Here is a 24,138-nt window from a genome sequence, read left to right as displayed (position 1 = left end):
ATTTGATATCTGCTGTGCTCAACAGTAATAAGATTACTACTGTTTGCTGTCTTTTTAGGTTTTCAGGCAATTATTATCTTATTGTGTGACATAAATTAGCTTGACAGTGACACTTGTGAGGAGCTCAGATACTCACAAAAAGCATTTGTAATAAATTATTTACATTCTTCAAAACAAGCAAAGAGATTGAGCACAGAAAAGATGCAAGTATGCTACTGAACCACCAAATTATTCTGCCTTGAGAATTCTAGCCAAACTACGCATAAACCTTTGGCCTTAGGAAAGGATGATCATCTTTTTTCCACTTATTAGATTGAAACATAACCTGACTACCACTTTACACAGCCAGAGTGGCTCACACATTCAAAATGGAATTGATTCCAATTGTCTAAAAGGGTTTCTAATTGTCTAAAAGATAGGGATGAGGGATTTGTGTTTCCTCTCATAGCAGTCACTATATTCTGGCATGATTCCACTGACTCAAAAAAAATCTGTTACCCCTTAGCCTCTCCCGTTTTTAAAATATCTCCCAAAAGCTTTTCTAATTTAAATTTGCCCTTTTGCTGCTGAACTCCAGAATCAGCAATATTTTTTGACACCTCAAGGGTTCCAAATTGGGACAAAAAAGGCATGCAATGTATGTCCAGAGCCCTAATTATAACATGAAAAGATTTTAATGCCCAACTTTACTTTTTATAAAGCTTGTGTATGTCTCCCAAGCCCTTAACATCATGTAAAATTAAGCAACTAGAACAGAACATCTCAGACTCATTTGTGCTTCGTAAATCAGAGGCACTGAACCTATGCCTGGAACAGACTCCCACTTTCTGTTCCAAAAAGCTTTTTAAAAATGAATGTTCTGTCAGACGCCAAGGGCTTGAAGGTGGAGTTTTATCCAAGGACTGGATAACAGACGTTTTGAAGTACAGAAGTGGGCCCATGTCTCTCACTAGGCTTTTAGAAAGACCTGATAAATGGAGAAGAAGGGGACAGAGACAAAATAGAACTGAAAACAGTGACATCAGCAAAGAAATTCATATATGGAGAACAATAGTTCCTGCTAAATATGCATAGAAGAAGATGGCAGGAAGAGTAAAGAGAGTGAATGTGGTCTTTGCTTACCTCCCTTTCCAGCATTCATCTACTTCAATTACCTCTGTTTAATCAAACACCCCTTGAACTACCTTTTAACTTGACTTCCTTGTTCTTTCTGGGGCAGAGCTATAATTGGGCGGACAGATTCAAAGAACTACTGGGAGTGGCCTGGCTTGCCCCTTCCGCAAGCTCTGGCCTCATTCACTGCTGACTTGAATGTTGGTTGAGCGTTTTCTCCGCGCTCGCCCTCAGTGGGGGAGAGAATGAAGAAAACACTCAGCTGTCACTGAAGCTGGCTGGGAAATTAGTTCTGGAGGGTTGCACAGGCCCTTCCAGCTGCTGGCCACACCTCCTGCATGTGACATCACACACAGGGGGCATGGCTGATGTGCAGAAGGGGCCGCTAGGGAAAGGGGCGAACATGACCCCACTCTCCCCTGTGTGCCTGCTTCCTTCAACCACTGACTACCCCATTCCTACTACTCACAAATTTTGTTTGCCTTCTCCTGCTGTCCGTGTGTTCTCCACCTAATGTAGACTGTAAACTAGAGAGGGGGAAGTATGCATGCTCAAACGACTGCAGGCGGAATCAGGGCAGACACAGTCCATCTGGAACAGGATCTCAGTCTTGACTCTGTTCATCATTCCTTCTCCTCTCCCCTTCAACACTAGCCCTATTCAGACATTACATTGTGTGTGCATTCAGGCACCTTTCAAAGTGGTGATTTCCATTACATTTAGCAGGGGGAGAGCAACTGGCCCGATTAAACCCCAGCACAGCATCCCTCCGATGGCCGCTGCTGATGACTACCTTTGTGTTTTTGAACGGTGAGCCCTTTGGGGACAGAGAATCTTTTTCTTATTATTCACTTTCTATGTAAACTGCTTTGAGAAATTTTTGTTCTACTAAGTAGTAGCAGCAGCAGCAGTAGTAACCTGGGTACAGACCTTTTCAAACACAGGAACAGATAGTATACTGCTGTATGTGTGTTCAACATAACAGGTGAATAATTGTATGTGAATACAGATCTGTGCATGAGTACACTGCACACAGATTGTATGTGCATTGAACACATACAATGGGGCTGTTCACTAGTGTTCTTTCTAATTTTTTTCAACTGTGTGTGGAACGAATTCTGTTCTGGGCGGCAGTATCAAGGCAGTGTGTGCACATATGCATTCAGACTGGAGCCTTCCTGATTCAGCCTGAGCAGGATCTAAAATTAACGGAGGACATTAAAAAACCATGTGAGGGCATGCACACACGAGCAGGCTAAGGCAGCCAAGCGCATGAAGCTGCAGCTGCCAAGAGGCAAACCTGCCTGCACAGACACCCTCTTAAATGTATTTGCTCCCTTAACCCCTTTTCCCTGTTCATGGGCAGCGACGGCTGCTTTTAGCTGACGCTGCTGGGGTACCCATAATGCACCACACACTCTCACAGTGCATTGTGGGAGTTCCAAGGGCCAGGAGGACACAGCCTGTCCCCTGACCCTCCATGCTGCTGGGTGGCTGTTGGCAATCGTCTGGGTGGGCAATCTGCCCACCCAGGGAGCAACGAGGGATCATCCGCAGGAAAGGAAAGTTTGAGCAGCCTTCACCACCTTCCTCTACCAAGTCCTTCTCACTGATTGTGAAAAAGGGTTCAATATGTGAATTGAACACATGCACATGTGAATAGGGCTATTGTCTTTCAAACCTCTGTAGAAATTCCCCACCCCGCCCCATAAAGGCCCTTCAAAGTGAAGAGTTTGTACTGACACATATTTTTGCTAACCAGGGTGTGGATAGGAAGAGCAATAACCTGTAATGTGAATCAAAGTCTGGTAATGACCTCCAGTAGATTGCTGCCTGTAGGAACAATGACATGATACGTCCTGCTAGAATGGCTAAAACATTGCCATGCACTGCTGAAGGTGAAGAGACACCATTATTTGTCAGACAGAACATGACAAAACTGCATAATGGATTTACTGGCACAAAGACGACAACAAATTTGATTGAAGTGAAGCCAATGTTATAATCCAAACTGATATGGTTTGATTTCAGAATGTAATCTAAGAGGCTAAAGTGATATGTCAGCTACTTCAAAATGATATTACAGTTCTGGAAGGCAATCTTTTATTCATAAATGCCCTGCAGTCTCTAAGGCCCAAGTTTAGTAAAAGTATGTGTAACTGCTTTTATTTATCTATTATATGTATAGCCTGCTCTTACCTGGCGCTCCCACTAGCCTTCCATCCAGGTTACAGATCATATTCAAACCTGCTTAACTCCTAGTGCTCCCAGATCATTTTCTGGGCTCAGGCGCATGAGCAAAGTTGTCCCTTGAAACCCAAAATCTAAAGCACCACTTCTCCCCAAGTGCTCTGAACCTTTGTTTTCATAAATCGCTACATGCATGCTAGAAGTCGCAGCGCTTCCCATTTTACCATTACCACAACCAAGGCAGGCAAGTATAAAATCAGTCCCCAGGAAGAATTCAGAACTACAAAAGCACTGTAAGCCCCATTTAGACGTGCTTCCAATTCTTTCCTATCTTTTTCCGCCAGAGATAATCTAATAAGATTCCTTTCCTTAGCTTCTCTTTACTTGGGGTCAGGCTCTGGATGTACTTCTAAACAATGTCCCTATTACCATGTCTGGTTGCATGTTCAGTAAGCCTAATCCATGAAAAGTTAAGCATATGAATTGCAACTGAAATGGCCTAAGGTGGGAGCCATCTACAACCTCAGGATACAAAAGGTCTCTTCTCATGAAATCCTCCCCACATTCAAGGTAATTTCTGGCAGTGCCCCTGTAGTAGCCCCTTTTGGCAGCCACATTCTGGCAGTGCCCCCCAGCAGCCACAACTTTCACGTCAATTTCAAAATAATCATGCAATAAGAAGGGATTACTCATGAAATATTATTAGCAGCAATAGTTGAATATTTTTTAGAAACCAGAAACAGTACAGTGGCATATAAGAAGGTAATATTAAGGCAATTGTTTTCCTCTATTCCCGCTAATGTTCAAAAGAGAAAATAAAATATTCATAATCATATATCAAGACTGCTGAAGGAGATGCCCTTACCTTCACCGGCATATGCCAAGACAGAGCGGGCACGCATCTGTTTTCCTTCAGTGTTTTTGCCTGAGCAGGTGTGGGAGCAGGAGGACCATCCAGACCATGTGCTGAGAACACAATCCTTTGGGCATGGAACTTCGCAGACGATGGGAACAGGATAGATAGCATCTCTACACAGCTGTCTATCAACCTCTTCTCCTGGGAAAGAAAAGACCAGCAGCAGTCTATCATTGCTAATTTAACTTAAACTGAACAGTCTTAGCCCAGATGGGGACACAAATAAATTTGATTCTGTTGTTTTGTAAAAACAAGTAAACCGATTAGTTATCAAAGTGATTGTGGCTTTCAGGGCTTGATGCTAGAAGTACATGTTACAGTACTTGGAGGCGCTCATGCATTTAAAGTTGTGCTGAAGTGGGAATGTAGGACAGAGTCATACTTATCCTTTAAAAATATTAGTCCAAGAATTAGCAAAGAAAGTTTGGATTAAACCAACAGAAGACATGAACCTATTTTTAAAAGTGCTAAATGTCCCCATGGGAATTATTTCACTGTAAAAATCTTTGAGCTATTAAAAACAAAGACAGCTTTGTTTAGTGAAATTCTTCAACAAAACGAGGTCCCTCAAACTGCATCTTACATGAAAGTCACTGGAACATCTTGTGAAGTCCTTAATTGGAAGGTTTCACTGACTTTACATATTAATTTGGATTTCACTAGCTACAAGAACCTGCCTCCTAGATTGCAAACTTAATGGTTTGCAGTAAAAACATAAGAACAGGCCTGCTGAATCAGGCCCAAGGCCTATTTAGTCCAGCAACGTGCTTCCCACAGTGGTGCACTAGATTTCTCTAGGAAACCCACAAACAAGAGATCAAAGCATGTCCTTTCTCTGGTTGCTGTTCCTCTGCAACTGGTATTTAGAAGTATCCTACTTCTGAGCCTGGAGGTAGCCTATAGCCATCAAGACTAGCAGCCAATGATAGACCTGTCCTCTGTGAATTTGTCTAAGTCCCACTTAAAGACATCCAAGCAGGTGGCCTTCACCCCATCCCATGAGAGAAGTCCACAGATTAATTATGCACAAGCAGTTGACTTTGTGTAAGTAGTTTAAGTTTTTGTATATTAAAACCTAAAAATAAACTACTCTGTTTTGTTTCATTGGCAGCCTGATCCTAGCTTTTGTGGAAACAAGTCTGGAGCTTCACATTAAGCATGCCAGGAGCATGTCACCAAGGCCTGCACTTTATGTTGAGTAATGTGTAGGAACATTTAACCCATGCCATGATGATTTTAAGCTTCCCTGCCCCCACCAATAGCAGTCACAAAATAGGTGAGGAATCTGAGCATTTTTAGTAGGATCACTGAGGTCTGTGAAATGTGTAGGCACTTCACAAACTGTACATTGCACAAAAGTGAGGTTTGCATAACATGTAAGTTCCACCAAAATCAATGGGATGTTCTTCCCCAGAATTTGTCTAGGCTCAGGATATCCATCTTGTAGGACAACTAGCTCTCCATGTATAACACCAAACACATTTTCAAAGATGAGGGTTAGGCCATTCTGTTCTTCTATCAATATCTGAAACTCTGTTGACGAGCTCTGGATATAACTGTGAGAAAGGAGCAAACATACAGGTCTGCCCTAAGGAAAAACTCAACATACTGATAAAGACGACCAAGAAGTAATGTTAACCAAGCTGAAGCCAGAAGATGTGTAACTTATTGCATCTGACTGAAGATCCTAAAGCAAACCTCTCAAGAGAAATATTGGACCTCAGGGGAGTCACTGGCAAAGTACATTTCCCACAAGCTCTTAGGAGTTGACCTTCTGTGAGGATAGCAAAAGTCACTTTGTTACATTTTAAAACTCAAATAAAAAAAGATTTCAGTCAAGTTTCATCAGCAAGCAGCTATAAACCCACTTACAAATGCTGAGAAAATTAATTGTTCCTGTTAAGTTTCGGTTTCAACATGTAGTTGGCTTATATGGGTGGCGGAAAATTTTGATAGCATTATGTATGGCTTACTATTCTTTGAGTCTTTTTTCCAACTCATAGAGTCTCAATACAAACAACAGGAACTGAAAGAGACAGTTTATTACATTGTGATGTGGTCCATCAAGTCAATCATTCTATCATAATAGCTAATGTCAGAGAAATCATTTGACACTGAAATGTTCAATAAAATATAAGGCCATGATACAATAAAAAATTGATTTTGTAAAACAAAATACAGTTTGCAACTAACACATTCAAGCAGGAGTCAATACTGATAAATAACTGCTTATTTGCCAGAGGTTTAGTCAATAAGTTGTGGAGCACAGGAAATCCAACAAACCAAGTGAGCTAAATGTAATATTTGCTTTCTATAAAACATCTGGCCTTCCTGTCATTCCTTTGAAAATACAAATGTCATCTGAACAAACATGTGTAGGAGTGTGTTTGTGGGAAGGTATTTTATTTCTTTGTCACACTAGAATGTGATGAAATCTTAGAGACTGGGTTTGATAGAAACAGACAGATAGACTGCTTCGGTATCAAGACTCACACCAGAGCTTATAGAATCTCCCAAATCTTTTCTCCTAGGATAGGCGTTTGATTGGCATATGGAAAATACAGTGGTTTGTAATCATAGCTTCTTTAAAAACAAAAAACTGCCTAAAGGCAATGAAATACTGTCACTGACTGCATACTGAAGTGATATATTAAAATCCAGATTACCCATACATAAGTCTTATCTGACTGCAGGCAACAGAACGGAACAAGGCAATAATTTATAACAGTAACTTCATCTCTTGGGGGGTAAATGCTGTTTAGATTGAATTGTTTCTAATATTTTGCTAATGATTTTATGAACAACTTGACCTTTGTGGGCCCCATACTTTATCTCATAATGTAAAATGCTACCAGGAACCAATCAACTATGTGCTGGGAAAGTAATTCCAGCACAAAGATCACACCCTTTGGCAGGAATCCCAGCATAAGCCAGCCACTTCCAATAGTGTTATTATAATATGGTTAAACATAAAAGGCACAACAACACTGTGCACACATGTTAAAATGTCAACCAAATATCCCCCAATCCTACTTCCCCTTTGGAATCATGTCTGCTGCTATAATATTGAATTTAATCGTCTTTATTGCCTTTTTAAAAGACTGCTGACTTCTGCCACTTGCCGCTTACCTCCAGCGGAGAGATATGCCATCCATTTTTAGTTGAAGGTGAACTGCTCATGGGGTGGGAGATGTGGCACAAGATATAGCTATTTGATAAATAGGAAGGGGATGGGAGGAGCTCAAGGCACAAGGATGGTACCAGTGTAAATGGAATAAACGCAGTTGTTGGTGATGTATCATGCTGAAAACTGAGCTTATGTATATTTATGCTCATTTGACTAATTAGGGGTGCCATGCGTAATGCGTCTGTATATGGCAGCTAAGTTTCTGCTGTGGCAAATAACTATTATGCAGTACCCCGAGAAATCAACATCATTTTCCTGCTAAAAGCCCTATCCCTGTTTCAAGAAAAATCCCATTGGTAAGAACAGTTTATTTGTTTATTATTTATTTATTTAGCACATTTATATACCACCCCAAACTTATGTCTCTGGAGTGCATCCAGAGGTGTACTCTCAAGCTAGTGTCTGATACAGTGATTAGAGTGTTGGACTTTGAACAAGGAGGTAAAGGTAAAGCGTGCCAACATCGACTCCTGGTAACCACAGCACCCTGTGGTTGACTTTGGTAGAACACAGGAGGGACCCGTGTTCAAATTCCCACTCAGTCATTAAGATCATCAGAGACTTTGGACCAGTCACACTCTCTCAGCCTAACCGGACTCACAGGATTGTTGCGAGTATGAAGAGATGGATTGTGTACACTGCCCTGAATTCTTGAAAGGAATAATGGGATAGAAATAAGATACATTGTTTTATTTCTTGCAACATTAGCATGCTGCCTTTCTCCCATTAATGGTACTCAGGCAGCTAACAAGTTCATTAAGCTTTAAATTTGTATAACTTTCCTTTCTCATAGACATGACTTCAGTGGCAGAGGAGGCAGAGGAGGCATCTGCCTACGTTGGCAAAATTTGAGGAGCAGCAGCTCCTCAAATTTTGCCATGTCTCTGCCTCTGTTGGAAGCGGCAGGGGGCAAGAGGAAAGTTCCTCTCCTGCCTCCTTTACTTCATTTTTTTTTTTAGGCCGCAGCAGCAGCAATAGCTGTGGGCAAGGGGGAGAGAGGAAAGCCCCCCTCCTTTTTTTGTGGTGGCAGTAGCTGCCGCAGGGAGGGGGAGTGACTAGGTGAGGGGAAAGTTCTCCCTTTTGTCCCCTAAAAGGCTGCCACTGCTGGTGGCAGGATGGGGCGCGGTGGCAGCCCCTTTTACCTTTAAAAGCCCACCGCTCACAGTGGCGAGCTTAGCTCCTTCCTCCTCCCCGCCTCCCGCTTTGCTATAGACTACAGCAGAGCTAGCATGGAAGCTATTTGCCCTGTGTGGGAAGCTGCCGTCGATGCCAATGGAAGCTTCCCTCCTGGGACAGCCATGAGCCTCTCAATCCAGATTGGTACTACAGGATGGGAAAAGGCTGAAGCCTTCTCTATCTATCTATCTATCTATCTATCTATTTATTTATTTATTTGAGTTTGATTTTTATACCGCCATTCCAAAATGGCTCAGGGCGGTTTACAATTAAAACAGAAAACATTAAAAACAATTAAAACAGAGATACAAATATAAATACCAATTTAAAACAACTTAAAAAACAATTAAACTATCAAAACAATTAAAACCCTGGAAACCAGGTTAACATTAAAACAATTAAAAACTGATTAAAAACCCTGAAGGGCCAGGCCAAACATATAGGTTTTAAGGGCTCTCCTGAAGGACAGTAAAGAATCAAGATTACGAATTTTTGCTGGGAGTGCATTCCACAGTCCAGGAGACAGAGAAGGCCCGCCTCTGAGTCGTCACCAAACGAACCGGTTACAACTGGAGACGGACCTCCCCAGATGACCTTAATGTGCGGTGGGGATCATGTAAAAGAAGGCGCTCTCTAAGATATCTTGGACCCAAGCCGTTCAGGGCTTTAAAGGTAATAACCAGCACTTTGTATTTTGCCCGGAAACATATTGGCAGCCAGTGTAACTGTTTCAAAACAGGCATCATATGGTCTCTCCGGGTTGCCCCAGAGACCAATCTGGCTGCCGCATTCTGAACTAACTGAAGTTTCCGGACTACGTACAAAGGCAGCCCCACGTAGAGCGCGTTGCAATAGTCAAGCCGGGAGGTTACCTGCTGATGCACCACTGTTTTGAGGTCATCCTCTTCGAGGAATGGGCACAGCTGTCGAATCAGCCGAAGCTGATAGAAAGCACTCCTGGCCATGGCCTCCACCTGAGATACCAGGGTGAGGCCTGGGTCCAGGAGTACTCCCAAGCTGAGCTGATCCTGATGTTCCTGATCCTAGCAACTTTGCTGCTGGGCAGAGAAGAGCTGATACTTGTCTATTCTAAAAGATGGGTGCCTCAGCATTACTGAAGCATTTAGAAATGGAGTGAACAAAGAAAAATATGACAATGAAAGTGCAAGGACAAACAATGTGATTCATGGCACCTCTAGTTTGGCCCTTAAGCTGGTCCAGTAGAAATAGTTTGAGGAGAAATTAGCATGTTTGGGTTTTTTGGTGAAAAGATGGGTAGGTGGCTCTATGCCAAGCTCTATTGTTCTCTTACATTTTTAATACAACCTAGAATTTGCTTCTCCAGGAGACAATAATATTTTATTTAGTGGACAAAAGAAGATTGGTTTTTTAATGCAAAGTCTTAAAATCCTTTCTAAACAAAAATATGACCATATGACATACTGATTTATTTATACATTATGAAATGACATCAAAGCAGCCCAAAAGGGGGCAGGGCTGGGATAAAAATGTGGGAGCAGAAATTTACAAGCCATAAGCAGCTTTTGAACCTACCCAAACAGAAATGTAATATCCTAACTTTTAAAACATTATTTTTTTTCTACTTATATTAATTGCATACATTTCAAGCTGCAAAGTTGAGCTGAGCCACTATATAAAACCTCTGAACTTTGGATACGGTTAACTCGTGTATTGCCGGTTCCTACTGCCGCACCAGCACAATGAGGCAGAGGGCAGGGTTATGCCCCTGTCACATGAAGCAGGCACGGGATGAGGCAGATTTGTCCCACTTTTGTGGCAGGAGAGTGCGGGTGTTGGGTAGGTAGATTGATTAAAGGTGATCGGCTGGAGGGCCATTTGGGGTGAGGGGGGGCAAGGACCAGCCCTTCAGGGTTTTTGAGGCCTAGAGGGCTGGGAAGGGCCCCCAATCCACTCGGGGGATGGCTTGACTCACCAGCTCAGAGTGTGGTGGCTTGAGTTGGGGGTGAGTTAGCTTGCTCCCCCCGCCCCATCAGTGGGGTAAAGCATCATGGTGAGAGGAAGTCACGACCTGGCGCCTGATCAAATCAGTACCCCGCCCTTCGCCCTGGTCTGGGACAGCCCTCCCTAAGAGGCGGTCCCACTTGGGAGGAGTACCCGCACTCTGGTTAGTAAGGTGTCTTGTTGCAAGTCTTATTCCACTGTACATTAATAAAGTAGCCCTATTTTATTACAACTAAGCGTGTCTTCATTGGGACTGGGGATGCAATTAGCAGAGTACCAAATTATGGGTGGGACATCCTCCTCCTATGTTTTCTAGGAAACCCATAAAGCTATTTTAGTTTATAGATACCTTCAAGCTATGCTCCACGGCCAATAGAGTAGCAGTAAGTGATTGATGGAGTGTAGCAAACTCCAAGTATACTGGCTCCCAGAAGGCCTCTTGAGTTGAGGGTCATAGCTGCCAATGTTTATGTAACTCAATGTAAAACATTATGCCAATTTCCATGAAATTACTGCATATTTGCATCTCATTTGCATGCACTGTAATAGTAACAGCCTATTCTAAATGCAAAATAGATTCACCAGATATTACTGCTGGTGAAAGCCACCATACCTGAGACTCTGGAAGCCCTCCATATCTGCAGGCCAAGGACAGGTTTAGATGCTGATTTGAGAATTGGCTGCCCTTTGCTGGGAATGGCAAGATGTTTTTAAATCTCATAAGATGTATTAAATGATTTTGTTCCAACTTTGCTGCTGGACAGAAAAGAACTGATACTTTTCTATCCTAAAAGATGGGAGTCTCAGGAATACTGAAGCATTTGGAAATGGAAATGCTTATAATGGCATAAGCATTCTGCTGATGAATATTTTATTAGGCAACTCTAAAAATGACGACATAGGGAAGATTTCAGACAGTTCAAAAATGATTAAGTAAAACAAGCCAAAATATTGCAAAGTTTTCAGCACAGCAGTAAAGATAAAAACTTGTCAAAATGAAAAAAAATATTTTCTTCAAAGTAGGGTTGTCCCATTCAAAGACTGTTAGGTATACACTTGAAATATTGATCTAAGACATTTAAAATGTGAACTAGCCCTTACAGGATGTTTTCTCAACAAATGTGTGGAGTGTAAACACTTTTTCTTTCTTTTTTACTAGCTAAGGCATTTTTGAAAAAAGGATGCATTCCAAGCTAAGCATCTCTGTTAGTTGTATGTGTTTAATGAATTGCTGATTCCCTATTCATATTCTTCCACTCAATTACTTGTTAAGTAGCATCTGCATTTAATTAAGTGTCTTAATTAGTTGATAGTTAATATTCTTAAGTCATTTCCTGTTACGAAGACTAAGTAAAAATGGCATTGATTTCAATTAAGAAATCAAGGGTGTTTTACATCTGCTGGTGATGTCTAAAAATGTTCCTCTAGAAGGTTAAATACAATAAATGCATCTGTTTTAAAATCAACCACATATTACATTTTATTTGTGTACCCTTGTGCTGAATGATTTCAGATGAGAATCTAAGCTATTTTCAGGACACTGATCAGTTAGTTTTCAAAGCACTACTGTTTTCAATAGCATTAAGTAATTGCAATAGAATAAAATTGTATTTCTGTGCAAGGAAAAAATTAACTCTATAGATTTAAGAATAACTTAATGCAGAAAATCACAACGACATAACCAGATTTTGTTCCAACTTCACTTCTGAGCACAATCAGTGCAACTGTAAATTTCAAAGACTGCTACTCTAAAACACAGAAGGCAAAGTCACACTTTACATAGCAGTGTTTCGGCTGCATGTATACTGGTACCTCCTCCCAATGAGCACCATAAAATATGAGGAGGGGGGGAGTGTCCCAAAAAAGATATAATGGGCACATGACAGAGATATAAATGGCCATAGATTCCTCATGCATGTCCATCACATGTCGACGTTACAGTTTAGAACCCATCATTAAGAATGCTGCAAATTGGCCCACATTCATGCAATTATAGACTTCAGTTAATGTGCAGAATCAGGATAACTTCACATACAGTACTAAGCATAATTAACTGTATAAAAGTCCCCTACTACTTTAAATATTTCACCTAGGAGAATAGAATACAGGGGAGAAGGATAATTACTAGCAATTGTGAGATATACATTCAACTCGAAAGAGATCTATTGCTCGAAGAAATACTGTTCCTGGCTATCAAAATTGAAAAAAACCACACACGTTCTGCTCCTATACACAAGCCATATATAGGCAAAAATGACTTTGGAAGGGAAAGTATGTTTTCACTGGTAATGAGGACCAAGAGTCAACACAGATTTTCCCAGCCCTGTACACAACGGATGCAGGGATTAGCTGGCTGCATGTTAAGTACCAGTGGACAAGATTATATTTGTTCTTTTGCAGATTGTGTACCACACTTCTTGCAGAGAATAGGATATTCAAGGAGTGTGAGGAATTCATGTATGGGTATTTCCACAGAGTGCTGGACATTCATGGACAGTGGCAGTGTCTGTGTGGCCAGGAGTAAAGGCAAGGACTGCTAAAAGCAGAACTGATTTGGTGGTTGAAGTGATGGGAGCCTGCTGTTATTAGGGGGCATCTCTTTGCATTGGCAGAAGCAGGGCAGGAACACCTAAAGAGTAAATAACACAGCCCAGTGTCGGCTAATAACATTATTGGTCTCCATCCCCACTGACTACTTTTAGCCATGCTCTAGTCTAGACACTGGCTCACATCCAGTGACTAAACTATTCATGACTTACTCTGAATGAGTTACTGAAGGATTACTAAATTTCAATAAGACGTACTTTAGTAAGAATGTCAGCCATGGTGCCTCTACTGTATTACTACTATTGTACTACTGGTTCAAGTCTTGCTTTCTGCCTCCTTTGTCACCAGAAATGGAAAGTCTTCCAGCAACATCAGGACTCTTCTCCCCACCAATATATACAATTAATGGAACAAGTGCATATTTGGTAGAGTTTTGTTTCCTCATATGTGGTGCATCAACAACACTCAATATAATTGTTTGCATTTTTAGTTTTTAATACATAATAGGTTTGGTTTATTAAAAAGAATAATGTAATAAAAATTAAAATGTAAAGCTGTATTTTCCCATAAAATCAATTCATGTGATTGAGCTTATACAAACACAATATAATCCTAGCAAAGATAATGGATACATATTTTGGATTCCATATATTAATATCTTCTCAAATCCCACTGTCAGGTATCTTAATGGGAAAGCATATGTATCTCCCTTTATATTACCATCATCCATCAGGATTATGATTATGTAGACACAGTCTAAATTTGACAAACAGATTTTTTGTAAAAGCAGGGAATGGAATAGTGTTTCTCAGTCTAAAAAAAAATTATTTTTAGTTGTAAAATACTGCACCATCTGCCAGACATAGAAGCAGGATATATTAAGCAAGTGAATGAAACAAATACTTTCCATAACCGTGTTACCTCGGAAAATATATTTTAAAATGTAATATCCTCCAGCATTCAAGCTGGGATAACCCATTTTTTCCTGCCTTCATAATGTGTTCTATCTGAAAGTTCTGCAGGGGAAGTGCAGGAAAAAAGAACAATAGAGTGGGAGAAAAAGTAACTGCCTTTCTTTTTGAGAAATACTGCAACTACAGTCAATTTGGCTGTCTTTAGCACAATATGACATGAGAGATATGTGGTGCTTTTAATTGTTGTTTACAAAACAGCTCCATCACCCCTGTTAGTACTGTAGTCCCAAGAAAGAGGATGAAGAGGTCGAGCAGCTAGGGATGTGCGGAACAGTCCAGCAGTCTGGTCCGGGGGTTCGGGGTTGAACCAAACCATCCCCCCGGTTCTGTCAGACTGGAACCAAACCGCCGGGTCTAGTCCGGCTGGTCCGCAATTTTTTTGTTTTTTTAAAAAATTAAATTACATTTTAATTACCTTTAGCCCCTTTGGGGGGCTTGCTGAAGCCATGGGGGAGGGGTTCCCATGTGGGTTCCCTCTCCCCCCGCTGGCCTTCTTCATCACTGCCGCGGCCCGCCGCGGCCGGGTAAAACTGAACATTTTTGGCCCTTTCGGGCCTCCGTTCGAGTATGCAGCTGATGCGCATGCACGTCGAGCATGCAGCTGACGCGCATGCCACGGCCTCGCAGAGAGCATTGGCCCACGCACGGTGGCTGCCAAAATGGTGGCCACACGCTCGTACAGAGGCCCGAAAGGGCCAAAAATGTTCAGTTTTACCTGAACATAAGAACAGCCCTGATGGATCAGGCCCAAGGCCCATCTAGTCCAGCATCCTGTTTCGCACAGTGGCCCACCAGATGCTGCTGGAAGCCACAGACAGGAGTTGAGGGCGTGCCCTCTCACCTGCCATTTCTCCCCTGCAACTGGCACTCAGAGGCATCATGGCGGGCCACGGAGATGATGAAGAAGGCCGGTGGGGGGAGAGGGAAACCGCGCGGACACACACACACCCATAGCTTCAGCAAGCCCCCCGAAGGGGCTAAAGGTAATTAAGATGTAATTTAATTTTAAAAACAAAAACAAAAATTTCACGGACCGGGCCAGGATTGGGGGTTCAATGAGGGGCCGGACCGAACTGGCCCAGTTCCGTTCGATGCCGGTCCGGACTCAAACCGAACTGAGCCAGACGGTTCCATGCACACCCCTACTAGCACCCAGAATCCACATAGTTAAGGATGGCCCTTATATGAGGTGAGGCGAAGCAGTCACCTCAGGGAGCACATTACTGGGGCATCTGTGATGCAGCCAGAGGCGTAACTAGGGAAAACGGCGCCCGGGGCAAGCACTGAAATTGCGCCCCCCCTGCCGCCCCCCCCTACATCTGACTGACACACATGTTTCAGAAAACTTTTATTTTAAAAATTACCAAAATTACCAAAAATTTCAAAATGCACTACATACTTAGGTTTTTCCTCACAACAACCCTGTGAAGTTGTCTTGTATCTCAAACATCAGAATTATGATGCAGTGATGATGATTATGATTATGATGCCCCTCCCTCGCGCCCTGGTTCTGTTCTTGACTTTCCCTTGTGAGTGACTGTATTTTAACAAAACGAAAACCAAGGACTCCAAAGTAATTCGAGGGACTAGGGTGATAGTGCTAAAGACTCCTTATTCTCCCGCTGTTAAAGAAAGACACACCTTTTCCAAAACCACGCGCTATTTACACCAGAAAAGGTTTCAAAAGGAGGGGAAAGCATTTATGCATTTATGCTTTGTTTTATGTTACGATTTCAAAGTTAGAAAAACCATAAAAGGGCCATTTTAGAGAAGATATGCACTGCCTTAGTTGCAAATCCTGCTTTTTTGAGATTCCCTGCAATTGAATAAAGCGATAATATACACCTTTGCTATTTAAATTGGTTGGAGAGTATTTATGACAATAAAAAATGAAATGGCATTTCAGATGCAACATTGGTTGCCTAAGACCACTCAGATTTAACTAATCTTCATCACACTGACAAAAAGAGCAATTAAAATTAAAATCCATGACTAAAACAAAACCACTTTGGGGTTGTTTTTAATGAAAGGTGGTATATAAATTTAACAATAAATGTTTAGAAGTATATACTTTCACCCCCTGCCCAACCTACAATTAATTCCAGCTTATTTTCAAAGGGCTTCTAGTTTTATTTACAAATTGCTTGGCAGCACCAATGTTTAAGTAATCGCTAATTGCTCCTAATGATAGTTTTACTTATTGTTAAATTTATATACCACCTTTCATTAAAACATTCTCTGTTCATCTGATTTTCAGTCTGGTTAATTAAATCGGTGGAGGTTTAGACTTTCCTGATGGGCTGAAACAGCTAATCCATTTTGATGATGACATATAATTAAATTAGCTTGCATTACATAGTGAAAAAGTCCAGGAAGGGAGAGATGGGGGGATGTGGAACCCAAGGTTCCACATCCCTCCATCTCCCCCTCCCTGAACCATTTCAGTTAAAACGTAGTTAGATTATAGGGGAGGAAGGACTTGAATGAACAAAAAGGGGAACTGGTTCGGGCATTCAGGAAGTTGTTCAGAAGAGGGAGTTGTTCAGGAAGTTTGCTCTGGTGCGTGTCCTCCTCTCAATGCATGCGCGACTGGTGGCGGGGCGTGCTGGGGAGTGAGAGTAAGAGACTTGGACTACGAAGACGCCGCAGCGCCCAGTGCTGGATGAGCAATGCCAATGGGGGGGGTGCCGGGACCGGGGGGGGACTGCTCTGCAAAAAATAATTTAAAAAAAATTTAAAAAAAAAATTTTCCCCGGCAAATCGGCGGGGGCACTTTTTGGCGCCCCCTGCCAAGTGGTGCCCGGGGCACATGCCCCCCCTGCCCCCCCTATAGTTATGCCTATGGATGCAGCAAGATGCCATTCTGCCCCCGGCTCCCACATACACACACTAAAGAACAAAGGGATAGAGGGGGAGGAGGTTGCATTCAAGGAGAGTATATGGTGCCCTGCCTTGGGCACACAGAGGGGTTGAGCCACCACTGAACACAGTTAACTTTATTAGTCTGGTAATATCAGCTGTGGTGGCGCAGCAGGGAAGCAGTATGCCAAGAGTGAAAGAGGCTGTTAGTTCAAATCCCCACTGGTGTGCTTCCCACCTAGACTGCGCCTAGTCAATACATTTGTAGCCACCTATGTTGGGCAGCAGTTATATAGGGAGGTGCTGGAAAAGGTATCATCTCATACTGTGTGGGAAGAAAAGGAAACGTTGAGCTGCTGAGTCAGTGTCAACTCCTGGCAACCACAGAGCCATGTGGTTTTCTTGGTAGAAAACAGGAGTGGTTTACCATTGCCTTCTCCCACACAGTCTGATGCCTTTCAGCACCTTCCTATATTGCTGCTGCTCAATATAGGCGTTTCCCATATTCTGGGAAACACACCAATAGGGATTCAAACCAACAGCTTCCTGCTCTCTAGGCAAGTTTGCTTCCCCACTGCTCCATTAGGTGGCTAATTGTGTGGGAGGAGGCACCGGTAAACCACTCCTGCATTCTACCAAGAAAATCACATGGAATGTGATCGCTAGCAGTTGACAACGACTCGACAGCACAGTCTTTCCTTTCTCTTAATATCTTCTTTAGGACCAACTGGAATGACACAAAGTTGTGAACGTCCAGCTTTTGAGTTCTTCAGGACTTTTCATCTAACCATCAGGAAGAATGCATGTGCTGTACCCCCAACACTTAACTGAATGGGGCAGTCCTTACCCGAGAGGAGCTTTGTGTTTATAGGAAGCATTTTCTGAGCAGCAAAAATCTAGCATCACTGAGTTTCCTAGAAGCCAAAGCTGTTCTAGAGAAACTGCTGCTACTTATCAGCATAGCCTAAATCTTAATTCACATAAACAGCATGATGTTTATGTCAATGGTCAGTGGTTTCTGATATAGCTGGCATGTACTGAAACAGCACACCATTGTGTCCAATATCAGTAGGCTTCTCTTATATGGTTTGGTGACTACTTGAAACATTTTAAGGGTTCATTGGTTAATGCAGCCATACTGAGAATGATAAGGACCAGTGAACACCAGCGTATTGATCATAACCAAGCACAGCATGCTACTCCCTTTGTCTGAGTCAATCAAGTGTCATTTCGATAAAAATGAAGTGGGGGGAGAGAAAGTAAGTTTGAAGACAGGCATGGGCTCTATGGGGAAGAAAATCAATCCGAGTCATGGGACCAAAACAGATCAATCTATCAGACCAATAGGCCACATTTAAACAGAACAGAGCGAGGGGAACGTAAAAATGCTGATAGTGCTAATCTAGAAGATTACATTGCACGTACATTAGTGTGCTTCTAGCTGCACTGTGTGGGAGTGGGCAGGGTAGCATACACTAATCAACGTGTATCCATATAATCTCTATTACTGACCAAAGATTTGTTACAGTATCACTTATCATGGTTATTTACCTACACAAAATGAGATATGCTAAATATATTAACGTTGAGGACAAACTGCTGCATTATTTTTATTTAAACTGCTGCTATAATTTTAAAAAACATTTGAAAACCATCTTTTTTACCCAAGCTTTCTCAGGTTTTTAATTAAAAAATTACTGTTAGTTTAATTTTATGGTTTTTAAATTATTGTATTGTTTTAACTTTTATATAACTGTTTTAACTTTTATATGTGTTTTAATTGTTGTTGGCCGCCCAGAGACGTAAGTTTGGGCGAGGTATAAATTGATAGATAGATAGATAGATAGATAGATAGATAGATAGATAGATAGATAGACAGACAGATAGATAGAATTATACCATGACAGACCAAGAGTCCATCTAAATCACTGGCTGAGATACTGAGCACTGATACATCGGTGCAGTGAAAGAGCAGCTTAACAGAACTTCCCAACTACCTGCACCAGTACAGCAGGGAAGCAGCATTTTTTTAATGCCCTCCCCTTCCCTAGGAAGCCCTCTGTGCCACTTGAAAAAATGTGCCTTAGGGTTGTGCAGCCTTCAGCGACATATTTCTGGGCGGCACATATGGCTTCCTGGGGAAGGGGAAGGCATTTTTTAAAAGCCACTTCCCTGCTGCATCAGTGCAGTTAGCTGGGAACTTCTGTTAGGCTGTTCTCTCACTGCACTGGTGCATCCTTGCTCTGTATGTTAGCCAGTTGCTAATGTATCTTGAACTTCCCTCTAAGAGAAGAACACAAAAACGGCCAGTTCGAAGAAACAGCCACTGGCACAAGTGATAAAGAAGGGATTGTGCTGAAAGTGCAAACATTCGGAACACATGTAGAGAAGCCATTCGGATGAACACCCCCCTCACGCAATAAAAGGATGCTCCAAGAGCACATCAGGTGCACCCTCTGCTGACACTATGATGGGCACTTTCTTGGTGAAACATCTTCTTTATCATGTGTACCAGCAGGCATCTCATACAAACTGGCCCAGTGTCTCAAAGAACAATTATTTGCACTACTACTGAGGAATCTAATCCTAGAACTGTATATTCTCCCTATGCATTTTAATGTATTTATTACATTTTGATTCTGCCCTTCTATCAAGGAGCTAATGATGGAACACATTATTTCCCCTCTTTTATCCTCACAACAACCCTGGAAGTTAGATTATATTGAGAGACCATGACGGGTACAAGGTTACCTAGTGAGCTTTAAGGCAAAGTAGAGATCTGAACCCCAATCTCCCTCGTCAATATTCCAATATGCTAGCCACTACACCACATTGATTATCTGTATGTGCTGATACATCTTTGCATTGCACTCTCTAGTGTCAATGCACCTTTGACTTCCTACTGTCAAGTGTATATATGTTCTGTAATTGTACACCATAATTTGGTACTGGGTACCTATTCCAGCATTCTGGGGCTGATAACTTGTTAAAGGAACAGCAAGGAAGAGGAAAGATGATAAAGCGGGGAAAATAAAAAAGTGAGACTAATTTTTCCCCCTTTTAATGTACTGCGGATGTGACAGCCATATATATATATTTACAAAACTGGGTATTTGCCCAGATTTTAAAGCCATGAAGAGCCAGAAATCAGAGCAGATGTTCGCACAATCAAAGCTTCTGAATGTCTTTGCACTGAAGCTATTGCCCAGGTGAAACATTTCATATATTTTCTTTTTCTGCAGTTATGTCCTAAATCTCCCAAATCATTTGGATGGCAGACTTAAGAAGCTGTAGAAGAGTGTTACTGAGTTTAAAGCAGTCTTACCAATTCACAAAAATGTGCATAGCCAGATAGCCAGATATTTGTTTGGATCTGATCGACACTGGAACTGTACTGTGCCTGAACACTGGATCCAATACTGCTCCTTCTACCCTTCTGAGAGCTACACAAAGGAGAAGCTCCCTTCTCTACCTGGTTCCTGATCTAGATGTTCCACCCCTTTCCCCTCTTTTCATTATGGCGAAAAGAACCAATTACGGGGCTATGTTTCACAAACTGCTCATCTGAAAACAGTTTGTACAAATTATTGAGCAGATTTCCTGTAACCCCTGTCCTGTTTACACGAATTTATAAAATAGCTCATCTACAGCTTCTCGTCCCGGTTTTTTCCATGGTTTGGAAAATTAGCATGCGGAACTATGCCTCAGACTCTAAGGTCCTCAGATCTTGCACTGTCCATCAGCTGGAGCTACAAGAACATTATAACGAAATGACATATCAGGGCCTTTATTCTTGCTGTTACTGATGTTCTCTTGTTTCATGGCAGATAAAGAATGATTTCACACTAATCAGAACTCAACAAAAATTGTGATCCTGAAGAAAGAAATGTCATACCATCAGCAAAAAAGAATGGAAGAAAATAACATGACCAGCCTGCAGGGGGTGGGGGTTCCCACCAGGTTAATGAAGTGGTTTTGTTATTTCTTCCATCTATCAGCACAGAAACAACATTGTTTCTAGGTACAATAATATTTATATCTCCTGTGTTAGCAAAAGGTCCATCATAAAAAGTGAGCCATGGGTATCATCAAATATCTCTTCTGATGGTCTTGAATTGCTTACTCCTCCTTTCCCTCTGTCCTTTCTGTTTAAAATAATATTGTGCTAATTCCCCTGATTTTATGCTTTATATGCGAATCATGTTTGCATACCGGATGGTTGACACAAAAAGCATTTGCACAACCATTCTAGTCTGCAGATAACAGTCAAGCAGCAAGGCACCTATGGGGAAAGTTGCTCTCTTGGTAAAGTTTCTGAACAGGACACACAGATACACAGACACACAGATTTCACTTATTACAGCAGTCAAACCAGCTTCTTTCCCTGCCAATAAATCCTCTCAAAATGAAATACCTAAAATATTTCAGGGCAAAAAGGATCCCCATAATAATGCCATTTAAGCTTTGCATGCACATTTCACATTCACTGTATGTTCCCTCCTCACAAAGGTTGATCTATAGCAGAGATTCTCAGCGTTGGGTCCCCAGCTGTTTTTGGACTTCAACTCCCATAATCCCCAACCAAAGGCCACTGGGGCTAGGGATTATGGGAGTTGAAGTCCAATAACATCTGGGGACCCAATGTTGAGAATCCCTGATCTATAGCATGGGAAATTATTTGCCCATCACCTGAGAACTTTAGCATACTAATCCATGAGATAGGAATTATGATCAGCTTTTGCAGCCTTTTTTTTCAGCCTTTGCCAAGAAAAAACAACAGTTTGTTGTTGTTTTTTTAACAGAAGCAGCTCTGAATACCAAGGCTGAGAAGTTAAAATTGTCTGAACTGTTCCTTGTCACCAAAGAAGGGTGAAGTCCCATTTTTAACAGTAATAACATGCATGAAAGTATATTATAATCCTTACGATGACAACTTAGGATACCAACTGTCAAGGGCTTCTCCCTGCCAACCCCAGCCTGAATTAAAATTCTGATTACCGTCATGTACTGTGGAAAGGCCTCCAGCAGTAACTCTGGAGAATAAATCTATTATCTCAGTATTGTCTGAATGGCTGTAATGGCTCCTATCTCTACGACAAATTGAATAGACATGCTCATCCCTAATTATACACAACACCCCCCACAGACACTGCTATTTGAGCCTAATTGTAAAATAAGAGACCTCAGGTTTAAACATAATATCCCAGCTAATTATATTCCAAACACATTAAATGATGCAGGGAGCAGGAGAAAGGAGATACTGATCTGTTTTATAGGCTTAGTTTGTGGTAAAACAATGAAGCGACCATACAGCAGCACCCATCCTGAGATTTAAAATGCTAGATTCTTTCCACATGCAGTGAAGAACCCCAGGGCACAAAAAGAAGCCAAGACATACATTGACACTTAAAGTGCTTATGCCTCTTTGATCATGTGTTATTTGAGGTTTTGGTTTTAAACTCTGGCTGTTTAATCTGAGTTAAGTCACAGACAGTACAGGCTGCGGATATGGACAGCTGAACAGGAATCACTTGAGATAAAGAAGTCTTAAGCAAAGATCCTTTGCTTTATGCAAACTCAGTGCTTGAGCGTGTATCTTGTACCTGTCTCCCTTTACGATATCATTCACGGCTGCCATGTTCTGTGCAGCTTGGCATGGGACAATTATGCAAACTTTAATGAACATCTAAGCAGATCATTTGCAAATAGTCACAGGCTTCATATTGCCTGTCACCTGAAGCCACTAGAGATTATTACAGCAGATGGGAAGTTGTAAACAGTGCTGAAGTGCTGGGGGCAGCATGGGGCAGGGGAGGGATATGCAACTGCCCCACCTTCCCTCTTCCTCTGATGATGGCCACACCAGCTGGGCTTCTTCAGTGATCCTCCTCCGACTGCTACTACTATGAATATTTATATACCACTTTACAACAAAAGTTCTCAAAACGGTTTACACAGAAAAATAAATAATACACAAATAAGATGGGTTCCTGTTCCCAAAGGGCTCACATTCTAAAAAGAAACATAAGGCAGATACCAGCAACAACCACTGGAGGGATGCTGTGCTGGGGCTGGATAGGGCCAGTTGCTCTCCCCCTGCTAAATATGAGAGAGTCACCACTTTACGAGGTGTCTCTTTGCTCTGTAAGCAATCTGATCCTCCAGATTATTGAAAGAGGAGGAAAACACAAACCACACATACACACAGTGAAAGAAGCAAAAGAGGTAACTTTTGCGCCACCATCTTTCCTTTCACCAAGTTCCAGTGTCCCAAAATATCTATCCTGCTCTTCTTTGATACTGTACCTGTGGCCACCCATGCTCAGAAATGCAGGGTTTTCCACAGCAGTAGAGGTCAGGGAAGGTTGTACATGCAAGTTGGTGGGAAAGAGAAGGGCTGTTAACTCTCTTATATGAACAGGACTCATATGCAAAAGGGCAATGCTTTAGCAGCCGTCTTCATCAGCTGCTGTGCCCTTCCCTTGGAAACCTCAAGGGCTAAAAATGCCCTCTTTAATAATGAAAGCTAGAGACTGTGTAATTTGTTTTGAGCATCACCATTAAGAAAGCCCAGGGAATTGCAAGACAAGATATGACTTAAAGGGTTGGCATGCCTATGAGTGTTCTTCAAGATACACAATACTTGACAGTTCTGGTCACCACCTCATAGTGCAGTTATGTGGCTGCACAATTAAGTAACTATCTCCACTCCTGCCAAATTTAGACACTAATCAGAGTACAATACATTGTGACTCTGACGTCTGCTCAGACCACTGTTTCTGAAAAATTACTACTCAGAAACATCTAGAGCAGGGCTGCAGAACTTTGGCCCTCCAGCTGTTGTTTGGACTGTTGGGGACACCCTGACCCCAACATTAAACCCAGAGGTACCAACCCAGAATTATATGGAATTCAGGCATGTGTCTGATTCCATTTTACTAAGGAATCAATTAATGCCTGAACTCAAGGTGAACTGACACCCAGGTCTCATGACTGCCTCTGCTAACTGCTCTGTGAAGGAAGAGGCAATCTAGCATTGTATTGTGAAATGGGTACTCAAAAGAAACACAAAGGCCAGGCTGGGGCTATCCAAATGCTAAAAATTTTCTTACTATCAGATAATGACTGTGGTGAGGAGCTGAGCTCCATTTCATCCTGCAAGAAGTCTATGTTAATCCTTGTCAGTGATTGAT

At 41.9% G+C, this 24,138-nt stretch overlaps 1 protein-coding gene across 11 annotated transcripts in view; it reads right to left on the bottom strand.

The window, feature by feature from the left end:
- THSD7A (thrombospondin type 1 domain containing 7A) overlaps positions 1-24,138 on the bottom strand; it is a 424,790-nt gene that overhangs the window by 112,659 nt on the left and 287,993 nt on the right. For all 11 annotated transcript variants that reach the window (XM_053259796.1, XM_053259795.1, XM_053259797.1 and 8 more), the window contains one exon: positions 4,169-4,360. In XM_053259796.1, coding sequence (XP_053115771.1) covers positions 4,169-4,360 — 192 coding nt within the window. The remainder of the gene's footprint in view (positions 1-4,168; positions 4,361-24,138) is intronic.

This window comes from Hemicordylus capensis, chromosome 6, assembly GCF_027244095.1.
Source record: "Hemicordylus capensis ecotype Gifberg chromosome 6, rHemCap1.1.pri, whole genome shotgun sequence".
Taxonomy (NCBI): domain Eukaryota; kingdom Metazoa; phylum Chordata; class Lepidosauria; order Squamata; family Cordylidae; genus Hemicordylus; species Hemicordylus capensis.
Note: the sequence above shows the minus strand (reverse complement) of the source record. Positions and strands in the feature narration are given on the sequence as shown.